The 12,708-nt window shown below is 33.7% G+C and overlaps 2 protein-coding genes across 2 annotated transcripts in view; one reads left to right on the top strand and one right to left on the bottom strand.

The window, feature by feature from the left end:
* LOC134276435 (delphilin-like) overlaps positions 1-12,708 on the bottom strand; it is a gene marked incomplete at its 3' end in the record, with an annotated part of 42,938 nt that overhangs the window by 22,502 nt on the left and 7,728 nt on the right. The gene's annotated exons all lie outside the window — the stretch shown is intronic.
* Positions 1,104-11,042, top strand: LOC134276418 (uncharacterized). Its single transcript, XM_062758672.1, has 6 exons — positions 1,104-1,745; positions 2,149-2,259; positions 4,232-4,306; positions 5,920-6,052; positions 7,209-7,620; positions 10,489-11,042. The coding sequence occupies exons 1-6, from the start codon at positions 1,358-1,360 to the stop codon at positions 10,843-10,845; spliced, it is 1,476 nt and encodes a 491-aa protein (XP_062614656.1). The 5' UTR covers positions 1,104-1,357; the 3' UTR covers positions 10,846-11,042.

Raw genomic sequence — 12,708 nt, 5'->3', positions numbered from 1 at the left:
TTCGTATCAAAATATATCACGAATTTTCCCCACAATATCATGATAATATCATGATATTTTTAAAAGCAGTTTTTACAAAGATTTTATATGAAAATTCATTATTTTTCTAAAAAATAAGCTAGAAAAACAAAATTTTACTTTCTTGAAATTTTTATGTATGTACAGACCCTAAACCGTGCTACTACACCTCAGAAACGAACCGTACCGTTCCGTGCAGAAAGCGTACCGTACCGTGAACAAAACGTACCGTTCCGTGCACAAAGCGAACCGTTCCGTGCAGAAAGCGTACCGTACCGTGAACAAAGCGTACCGTTCCGTTCACAAAGCGTACCGTACCGTCCACAAAGCGTACCGTTCCGTGCAAGAAACGAACCGTACCGTTCTTTGGTTAATTATGCAAACCACGCCCCCAATGATTTTTGAATCGTGTAATGACCAAATAAGTCATTTTGGTTTATTTCTCGCTACGGAGCCTGTGAAAGGAGGACGGAGATTGTGCCTGCCTGTTCGAAACACCATTATCAAATATCATGCGTCTGGGCCTTCAACTGTAAAAATAAGGAAACTACTCGAAGCAAACTACAACTTTAAAACAACTAGACAGAGTGTGAGACGATTTCTTATTTGCTATAAATTAGATCAACTGGTTGTGTTTGTGGTCAAACGAACAGTACAGGTCAGGAGTTTTTCCTGCAAAACACGTACGGGGCAGTGTGGACCTCGAACGATGTCGGTGTCTTTTAAGTTTTTCATTTTCTTTATATTAGCAAATTAAGAGGTCGTCCACTGAATATCAGGCAAAATAAAAAAAAACTGGCACATGCTTATCCAGCAAAGTCACAAAGTATGTTTGAATTATATTTCATTTACAGCCCAAATAATAATTTTGTTGACCAAAATTCAAAGTATTGTAAATTAACTTTTTTACAGACCAATTAATGTTACCGAGTCAACGAGTATATTTACTATATATTTCATTGGAATCAACAAGTGAGTTAAAATCGTTTAAAACCTAATACTTGTGCTTGATAAGAAAACTTTGTTTTTCAAAAAATAAAAGAATATGTAGGCTAAACGAATCAATCCAAAAATTGGCGGGCACTGTCTTTGTTCCAAATAAATATGTAATCAAATAATACCTAGTTTGATGTGGAAAATGATGCAAGAGTTACCTCTCTTTGCAATTTCCTCTCAGCATTTATTTATTTTCTAATTTATATGCGATGAAGAAATTATATTATACGATGAATGAATGAAACTAAATTTTTAACTGATGAAAAAACAGTTAAAGATACTTTAAAAATTATTTCAATATATATGGTGTCATTTAGCCCGGTCCTACAATTCAGTGAAAAAGATGGCAGACGAATTGTTTTGCCATTATCCACCAGAGTTAAAATGCAGATTTACTGACCATGGTCAGTGTTCCGGTGATCTCGTGAACCTTATACAGTGTGTAAAGAGTACAGGTGCCCATCTCAGGTACTTAAAAACTAAAGGGGACGTATCTGAGATAGACCTCATTCTCAATAGAGGTGGGTTATATGACGTCAGTGACTATAGCAAGCAGCTAATTTTAGTTTGTAAAGAGCACCGTGATTCGTTGGGCCTGTATTGGAGGAAAAAGACCAAATGCGATTATCCTCTGCACAGTGGAGTTGGGAACGTAGCGGACAGAGCAGTGAACAAGAATTGTTCAAGTGAAATATTCTACATGTTCAACTGTCTTGTTCCCATTGGTTCAGGTATATATCATGGTTTGTTATTGTGCATGTAATGATGTATACAAGCATAAAACAAAACTGTTGTGTACCTTTAAAGTGATCAAGGTGATGCATATACAATACACAAATCAATGAATTTTATCAGGCCCCTATTAAATTTATAATTATGGTGAAGTTTGATTTTGAACTCAAAAGAACCCACTCTTTATATTTTTGTAAAATATAAAATTGATTTTAAATAGTACCCAATAAACGAACAACTCTTTCTTTTGAAGTAAAATTTAAGTTTTAAACTCTGATAGACTCTTCAGTCTTTTAGGGACTCTAAATTAATGTTTTGTTATTACTTAAAGTATATATGATAAAAATATTAACAAAGACTTAGTGATATACAAGTATATTTATCAATTATTTTCTTTAAAAGCCATTTGCAAGAAGTGCAGAGTTGTTCACACTAAGATGATTGCACTCTTAAACAGAAGCAATGTGAGTTGTTTTGGGAACAATGCAGACACTGAAAATGGATGCAATTCAGGTATTTTTTATGTTGACGCCTTTAAAGCAGTGTACGTGACACTTTACCTCATGTCTGTCTGTATGTTTAATTTGTCATACATTGTATCTCAAGACTGTTATATAGAGGTGTCCACAAATTTGTTCAGGGACTATGGCTTTTGAAAAATATTAAGATTGCTGATTTTGTGACCCTGAACTTGACTTCTGAGTCACTGACCATGCCAGTGATGTATGCTACAGGCAGCATATGTAGAACATCACACTGCTGTTTTGATCTTGGCCCAGGTATCAGTACGAGCAGATAATGTCGCCCAAGCTCTAAGGGCACGGGCCAACCATCTGACAGCTAATACCAGGGACGAGATCAAAATAGTGGTGGGATGTTCATGTACAAGTACTTTCATTTGGCGCACTTTTTAAAAACAATTTTCTCAATATTCTTCTTTAGATAAATATTTTTTTAAACATGTTAAATATACTGGTAAAATTTTAAAAATTAAACAAAATTAATATTTCTCTCTAATAATTAATTAAAGATTTTACTCATTTCACACAAATTAAACAGAAATATAATATGAAAATTAAGGGCGAGACAAGCCTAGCTTTGACAATGAGCTGAGGCATAGATATCTCAGCCCTGAGAGTAAGACAGTCGTAGTTCCTGGGTGCTGTCTCATGAAGTCAGACATCTATAGTCCAAAACATCTGTATAAGGGCTGATACACTACTAGGTACATAGTACATAATTAGACTTTTGAGAGGTATTGAGCCTGTACTATTTAGCATGCATATCAGCATATGAGCACTGTTTGTAAAAGTATATTTTGAAAAATATCAGTGTAATAGTCCACTTGACTGAAACATATTTTTCAAAATTTAATTAATTTTGTCTTTCAAATTTTTATAAATAAATTGGATTTGATAACTATTGTAAACATGCATATAACCTCATGACATTGTGCTTAAAAAAAGTATGCATATATAATATGATAACATTTAGATTAGCTGACTATTATATAGTTGTATTATATAAATAAAAACAAAGACAGAATGAAATAAAATCTCTTTCTATTATGATCATAATTCAGTATTTACCCTAAGAGCCAGCTAACAGCTAAATTCAGTGCTTCAATTGAAGAAAATGCTACCTTTGATATAAAAAATTGTTGTGAAATCCACAGATATTCTGTTCATAAACTCAGTCCCTAGCCTGTTACTGCTGATATCTATAACCCTTGACTTTGAAATAAAGAGAAAACACTGTAAATTATAAAAATAATTCATAATAAATACATGTATCAATATTTCTGATAATCTCAATTTCATTATTGATTATTCATTGTGAGTTGAGGAATCCTATATAGTTTTTGTCATGTCCGTCTGTCTGTCTTTCTGTCTGTCTGTCTGTCTGTCTGTCTGTCTTTCTGTCTGTCTCTCCGTCTGTTTGTCCGCAAAATAATTTTTATTGAGTGTCACCTTTTATGATGATTGTCATTTTATCGCAGTCTTGATTACAATCATTGGACTGTTTCTTTTTACAGGTGAATATACTAATTTGCAAATAAATAGCTGATCACTCTTACTTTACTCAATTATCTTCAAATGTTACCATATTAGGTGACATATTTGTTTTTTTTTTTTCATATAACACTCAAGTAATATACTAACGCCTAAACGGATGGCAGTACATTTAAAATTTTAATGAGTTATGTATCATTTAATTTCTATAAAATACTTGATTCTGATTGGATAAAAAATTGTTTTGATAACTGCATCAATAAAATCTAGAGTTCACTTGCACTAAGCAGCCGGAACTACTTTGGCTGTCTTTATATAGTCTTTATACATGTATATTTCCCGCTTCCAGATTACTTTTTGAAGGAATAATTAAATAGTTTTCCTTTAATTGATATTTTCCTGAATTTCGAAACCTGTCCATTACGTTTCTGACTTATTACCTACTTTCGTATCTTTTTGACTCTGTAAAACAGGAGAAGTTGGCTATGAAACTGATGAAAAGAATGACTCTCAGACTGCTCTGCCCGTCACAAGTTCTGATTGTTACGGTGAGTATAAAATTCTTGAATGCGTAGTTTGAAAAGAAAAGGTTCACTAAATGTTTTTATTCTAAATGTTTTTCTAGTGATTAAATTGAAAAATATATCAATATTTTAAAGACTGTAAATGAGTGGCATTTCTTTACAGGCAAATTTGCAAATAAGTAGTTGACCAGTCTTAGTAACTCTTAGTTTACTGTAGAATCACATATTTGTGTTTATAAATGCAACGAAATAGGGCAGCAAGAAATTCAAATATTGAGTATATTTTTGATAATTCAAGACATGGAAAATGTAAATATAAGGAATGCTTTTAAGTTTAGTGTGAATTATTGGTGTGTGAATCACATATATGCCTTGATCTATGACAAGTCTCATTCAGTGCACCAATAACTCACACAAAACTTTAAAACATTCCTTCATTAATAAATAATATATGTAAATGCAGAAACTAAATATATTAAACATTGACTATAATTTTTGTTAAAAAAAACAGGAGAAGTTGGCTATGAAAATGTAACTGATTTATTGGGGATTCAAAAATATACAAGTAAAGACTTAAACCTTCTTCCAAGGGAAGATAATGAAGAAAAAGCAATAAATAGGCTAAGGTCATTAAAAAGTCATTTTCTAAAGAATGACTTGGTCAGAAAAGATAAAACTTGTGTAAAAGCTTTCTTTGATCATGATGATAATGTAGATTCTAAGTTGGCCAAATTACATCCCAAGCAGGGTAGTTATATTCATACTGAACATGTTGACATTTCCTATGTAGTTCAGATTCAGAGACCCCTTTAGGTGTTATATGGGGTCACAATTTTTCATGGTACGGTAATTAATTTATAAAGGTGAAGAATCTTTAAAAAAAATAAATCAAAGAGTAATAGCTGGGCTAATGTTACTCAGGCCTTAAGGCCCCTTGTTTATTTAGTTAGCTTATGCGATAGTAATGCGTCCGTCGTCCGTCCGTCTGTCTGTCTGTCTGTCTGTAAACAATTTTTCAAAATGCTACTCCTCCTACAGCTTTGGTTTGATTTCAGTATTACTTGGCACTCAAGTAGACTACACAAGTAGACAGTATATCAGTTTTTGATTTCGATGAACGGTGTTGCCCTGGTTACTAAAAATAGAAATTTCTGTGAAAAACATTCAAAATGCTACTTCTCCTACAGTTTGAGTCTTGATTTCAATATAACTTGACACAGAAGTAGACTACATTAAGATACATAATTCTTTTTATTGGTTTTTGATTTCGTTGAATGGTGTTGCCATGGTTACTAAAAATAAGAAATTTCTATGAAATACATAAAAAATGCAATACCAAATACAGTTTCAGTCTGATTATAGTACATGTATTATGTGGCATGCAAGTATTGTTCACTGAGATACATGATCATTATTCTGTTTTTGCTGTTGTGAAGATACATGATCATTATTCTATTATTGCTGTTGTGAGGTTTCAAGTCCCTACTGCCACTTTTCTTTGTTTAAAGTACAAACCAGTAGAGCTACAGTCTCGACAGAGATTTCTGGTTTTTCTTTTCTTTTCACATTTTATGTAGTGTATAGGGTTTCCTGGTGCAGTCATACTTTCTCTTCTGATTATTTCTTTTGTGTTTTAGATTTATTATCTTCACAAACAACTCAAGCAAGCATACCCAGCAGTCATGAGGAGTGGGAACCAGAGTCTTCTTCATTAGAGATAATAAATGAAGTTATAAGTCTTTTATCCAATGGGAGTCTTGATCCACTAAGGTAAAAAAAATGTCATATATGTACATATTGATCACTGTTTTTAACCTCACCTGAGCTGAAGGCTCCTCTGAGCTTTTCTGATCAAAATTTGTCTGTTGTCTGAAATAATTGTTGTCATCATTGTCAGAAACTTTTTACAATTTCATCTTTTTCTCAAGAAACACTGGGCCAATTTCAACCAAACTTGCCACAAAGTATTCTTGGGTGAAGGGGATTCAAGTTTGTTCAAATGAAGGGTCGCGCCCTCTTCTAAGGAAAGATAATAATGAATTGTTGAAAAATTAATGGCAGCTTTTAAAAATCTTCTTTTCAAGAGCCACTGGGCCATGAAAGATGAAACTCATGTGGAATTATCCTTAGGTAGTGTAGATTCAAATTTGTACAAATCTTGCCCCCCCCCAGAGGTAGGGTGGGTCCATGAAGGGGGTGGGGTGGGTGTTCAAAGTTTAACGTAGGAATACATAGGGAAAATCTTAAACCACTGGACCATGAAAATTGAAACTCATGTGGAAGCTTCCTCTAGTAGAGTAGATTCAAATTTGTAAAAATCATGCCCCCAGGGTTAGGGTGAGGCAAAAATCAGGTATCAAATTTTTACATAAGAATTCTTTATAGGAAAATCTTCTCAAAAACACCAAAAGCTGCAGTGATTGTTCATATTTATATGGAAGCATTGTCGGGTAGTGTAGATTAAAGTTTGTTCTAATCATGACCAACCAGGAGAGCAGAGGAGATGTAAAAGTGGATCATAGCTATAAAAAGGAATATAAAGGCTTCATTGATAAAAAGGAATATAAAGGCTTCATCAATATGTATCACCCAGTGAGATTATTTAAGATTAATTGATTGTTTCTGTACCAAAAACAGGTACACTATTGATAATAGACTGAATCGTTCAAATCATGATCCCTTTGGAACCTGTTGCTAATACATGTATATCAAATTGTCTCTGTTTAATAGATAATGCCATTACAGCATAACTTGGTTATTATGTGATCACTGGGACCTATGAATATCCATGTTCATACTAAACAAGTTTTCTGTAGAATTATTTTTTAATCTCATCCTTCTCTCTTCTGAATATGGATATTATGGATTTATGACAAGAAAAACTGCATTTTGTATTTCAGTGTAGTGTATTTCCATCCTATTTCAGATCACAACTATCAGTACCATTGACTGAATCTGCACCTAGAACACAGAGATATTATGAGCGGAGAGCCAAGGAGATAGTTTTACAGTTGTTAGAATTCATTGCTCCATCTCAGTCCCAACTACTGCTAGAAAAAATTACAGATAAATCAGATGTGCTAAATACCTCCTCTGATGACAAGCTTCTTCAGGCTTTTGTGAAGGCATATCAGGAGGCCTCACATTCCCCTTTGTTACAAAAGCAGATTTTGTCAGTAATTTCCAGTCACTTCCAGAAAAATACACTATTAGAATCCTTTCCGAATGTCACCAAGTACAAAATAGATGTAGCAAGAGATTACTCGAAGAAAGGTGGTATGGCTGAGCCTCAGAAGTTGCCCAAGTCAACCAAGTTCTCTAGACTTCCACAAGAACAGGTTTGTTATTTGTATTTTAGCACACCTGATTTGAAAGCTCAGTTGAGCATTTCTGATCATCTGTATGTAGGTCCTTCTTTCCATAAACTTCACATTTAATTCACCACTGGGCAAATGTAGTAAAAATTTGATAAAGCATCAAATTCAATTAAAGAGCCAAAGACTGAAAGGTGAGATGATCAAAGAAAGGCTTAGAATAAAGTGGAAAATCTTCCTCTAAGAAAATCTTCTTTTAAGAAACAGTTGATCAGAAGAAAAAAAATGAAATAGGACCAAAAAATGCTGACTGATATATTTCTTACTAATTAAGGTCTTCCGTCTTCACGGAACACTTCCATCAAAGTAGGTCACCGTAACTTGCTTATGTTTTTTTTTATAGCTTTATTAAAATACATTTGGTCCTTACTGGTTAAGAATCATCATACTTTTTCAGTTGATACAACTTGGTTCTTACGATATTTAGAGTTAGAGGCTTCAAATAGAAGTGATAGATTGTACAATTTATCAGAAGAGCAATTCAAGGCCCTTGGGCCTAGGGATGGGTTTCGCTAAAAATTTTGTATTGTTATATATCACGATTTTTTCCCAAAATATCATGATACTAGTACTAATTGTAACAGGGACCGTTACAGATGTTCCCCAAACGCTCCCCATGTCCCTTTTCGTGCCTTATTCCTCTAAGACCTTTTATAAATATGCTAAGTATCCAAGGATTTCATTTAAGAATATAAAAGTTACAATGATTTCAACTATGTATCGTTTAAGGTTTTGCATGCACGCACACGTACATGTACATGCATATGCAAGATGATTATGACATGTTGGTTAAGCGATTAACATATCTTTCTACCCCGCAAATAAAAAAAAATACATATATAAAGTTACCATTTTCAAGCATATATCATTTTTTAATATATCGATTCACATTTTATTTCTCTGCTTATTTTAACCTCGGGCTCAGAGTTGGTTTTATTCCAACGACAAGGCAGAGTTAAAGTCGACTAAGGGTGTCACGCCGATAGCTAACCAATCAAAATGAACTTATTCAATAGTAGTTCCATACATGGAAAAGGGATTTTCTTTTCTGTACAGATTTTTTTTTTTATATTTCTTCTTAGACCATTTTGACAACTCTGGTACCTGTGCCTAGTAAATTTTATATACTTTGTAAATAAATATATAAAGGTTTTTGACCGGAACTATTCATTTTTTCCAATGCATAGGGGGCTACTTTCTGAGGTTTACAAGAGATGTTTAAAAAGACATTCGTGTCAGCTAATGTGACCAATATTGTTTAAAACCTTCTTATTAATATTTTTTCATGAATGCAAATACCTGATTATTTTACGAAGGAGCGTACATGTATATTGATTTTTAATATACCGAAAATCGCTATTTCTGGGGATTGCGTAATTCTAAAAAAAATTCAAATAAATTTCAAAGGTAAAATAAATGAAGGATGCTTGGTATTAACATTTTATTTCAAATCAGTTGAATTGAATGCTATTAACGACATCTGAATAAATAGGCTATAAAAGGCTTATATACCAACTTTGTTCATCTGCACTTTAATTTTAAATACGACAGAATTTGTAATTTTTTCCGTATAAATTAATAATTTCTATATACTTTGGAAACTCAAATCAAATATTTTAATACACTTTCCTCGAGCTCTTTTCTGCATTTCTCCTGAAATTTTATGTGGGTCCGAGGTGTTATTTGAGTTTAACAGCGATTCTCTACGTTGCCATTAATTTGATTTGTTTGGTTGTTGCGGTGGAGGGGGGGATATTTTTATTCTTAACCTATTTAACGTTGGAGTTGAATCTTGTATCTTACTCCAAGAACTTAAGATTGATTGTCACATTTGGATAAAAGGTCAAGGTCATTAAAAACCACCACCTCTTTAACTTCTATCCTGCCAACCGAAATAAACTCTGAAAGGTGTTTCTAGATACATGTACATGTACTTCATGTTTCTTTTTACCCTTGGGTCAAGGAAAAAGGTTAAGGTCGATTTCAAGTTCATAGGTCAAGGTGATTTTGGAAAATACATGTAGCTATTATCAACATTTTATTCAGGTAACCAGTGACCTTGACCTTAGTTTCAAGGTTAATGGTCAAAAGATCTGCATGCTTCAGTATGTTACATATCTTGACATTTAGAAGTTCTTAATTTTGCATGAACATCAAAAACTCAAGTATACTGTCGTTTAATGCATTGTGTGCGGGCGCATGTGCATGCACGTCCTTGCATTTACTTTTGATAGTAATTTAATGTAGGCATTCATTATATCTATTCATATTCGAAATTTCAACCTGTATTATTGAGAACCAAGACAGTTGTAGGCATTTAAAGTTTTAGCCAAACAGATTGCAGCACACGTGCATATGCGTGCGTTCATGATTATTCTTATATATCATGCTGTAGATCTTCATAATGTATGACTAAGTTCAAAATTTCAAAGGATTTTGTCAGAAAACAAAAAAGATATTTAGACTTTTAGTTTTAGCCAATCAGAGCGAAGCGCACGTGCATGCGCGTGAGATCTTGCTATTTTGACCATGTCATCATGTCTATACTACTAATATATCCTTATATTATGAGTTTCAAAGCATTTCATCCAAAATTTAAAAAGTTACGGCTATATCTATTATATTGGTCATTTCACGTGTTACACGTGTGCGCGCACGCACGCACGTGCGCGCAAAATGACATATGGACAGACAGACGGATAGACAGACAGACGGACGGACAGATGGACAAGGTGATTCCTATATACCCCCCCAAACTTCGTTTGCCGGGGGTATAATAAATTAAAAGTATACAGTACATATTTAAACACATGTATTTGTTTAATTTTATAGGTGCAGCACTTTGTTGACTTTATATCTCAACCACAGTATGTCCAAGATGTTGCATTTGGAGAGAGAACACTTAAACTGTCCACAGGACAAAAGATACATATACCTGACATTGTAAGAACAGTAATAGGTAGTAGAATAATTTCCTCTTACACAGCATACTGTGAAGAAACTAGCTTTCATCCGTGCAAAAGGTCAACACTTTACGAATTACTAAGGAACTGTTCTGCAACTCAAAGGAAGAGTCTGTGTGGACTGGACAACACTACTGCTGATGGTATATGCTCACTGGAGAAGATGATTTCTATAGCAGAAGCAATGGAAAGTTATGGTGCATTGTCACATGTTTCACAGGTATAAATATTTATGTTCGTTAGCTTAATTTTGGCATTCCTTGTTAGCTAAGAGAAACGTAAGAGAGAAAGGCTTAATCTTTCATACTTATCGTTATCCTCATCATTGGATACCCACAGGTGATCTCCTTTTTTACTTATCAATAAAAGAGGAGATCACCAGTAAGTATCCGACGATGCGTTATCCTTATGCAGACCTTTCAAATTTCCGTCTTCCTTTCAAAATGAATTGTCCGATTGTACCATGTAATGTTAACCAGTCTTATACAATTATTTATGGGTAAAGAGAATTTTGTACAATGATACCCTCTTCCAAGGGGAGATAATTAAGAAAGGACAAAACCATGGATATGGGGGGTGATTTTAAGCTCTTCTGAGCCAAATTAAGGGCTCAAAGAGTTAATGCTATGTTCATTTTTGCAGTGTGCGTAATCTTACACACAGGGATTTACATGGGAATATGTATTTGAAAAAAATTATCTAAAAAAAAATTTGAGAGCAGCAGGGTATTTATAAGTCATATTTTTACTATTATTCAAGCATTCCTAACCAGTGAACAAACTGATCATATCCTAGCTGCCTATGGCCATTTTTATACTTCTCTTAATTAGTTTATAGATATATTTGTGTTCCTTTGTCCGTCTTTCTATATACATTTAATCAATTATACATTTTGAAGGTACTCAGTATTACCGATACTCTTAGAAAGTGTAGGTCAAGTAGATAAATATTGCTTATCTTGATATTCATGCATAATAATAAAAAAAATCAATGTAATTATTACTAAATTACAACATGAAGTATATTGATATAATTTTAAATTTTATTTTCTATTGCAGGATATTGCAAAAAGAATAAGAGCCGGTAAGCAATACCTCACATGTGACTACAGATGGCATATTACGCAGGAAAATAGTGTACCAGACCACTGCATCCAGTATGCACTGAGTAACCCAGATAATCATGAATTTAGTTCTAAATGTGACCACAGCCATATGGAGAAGTGCCATGATTGACAAATTGTGTGAAACTGTGACAGACGATGTTTAGTTCTGGGGAAAGAGAAAGAATCGGCCATGATTGACAGATTGTGCGAAACTGTGACAGACAATGTTTAGTTCTCAGGTGACTTAAAGATAACAGACAATGTAGAAGTTGATACTGACATAGAAGATATAGCCGATGGAGAGAGACAGGAGAAAGAATCAGCCATGACTGACAGATTGTGCGAAACTGTGACAGACAATGTTTAGTTCTCAGGTGACTTAAAGATAACAGACAATGTAGAAGTTGATACTGACTTAGAAGATATAGCTGATGGAGAGAGACAGGAGAAAGAATCAGCCATGATTGACAAATTGTGTGTAACTGTGACAGACAATGTTTAGTTCTGGGGAAAGAGAAAGAATCGGCCATGGTTGACAGATTGTGCAAAACTGTGACAGACAATGTTTAGTTCTCAGGTGACTTAAAGATAACAGACAATGTAGAAGTTGATACTGACTTAGAAGATATAGCAGATGGAGAGAGACAGGAGAAAGATTCAGCCATGATTGACAAATTGTGTGAAACTGTGACAGACAATGTTTAGCTTTCCTGAAAGAAAGTATTAGCATTGCATGGCCACTTTTACTTGCTGTAGCAGATTTACTTCTTTTTCTAAATTAAGTTGTTTAATTTCATAAATATTTTGACTTTATAATGTGGATCTGATTTAAATTATGTCTTCAACCTTCTGAATCTTCTGGAAGTCATGATTGACAAACCTGAATCTACACTACCTGAGAATGCTTCCTTCTAAATTAAGTCTTATAATTTTTCTGATTTTTAAAGATCCCAAGCATATCCCTCTGTGAAATTAAATTGCATA

This window comes from Saccostrea cucullata, unplaced genomic scaffold, assembly GCF_032062105.1.
Source record: "Saccostrea cucullata isolate Sc308-1 unplaced genomic scaffold, CSIRO_AGI_Scuc_v1 ctg349, whole genome shotgun sequence".
NCBI lineage: Eukaryota > Metazoa > Mollusca > Bivalvia > Ostreida > Ostreidae > Saccostrea > Saccostrea cuccullata.
The sequence above is the reverse complement of the archived record's forward strand: the minus strand, read 5'-3'. Positions and strand labels throughout refer to the sequence as shown.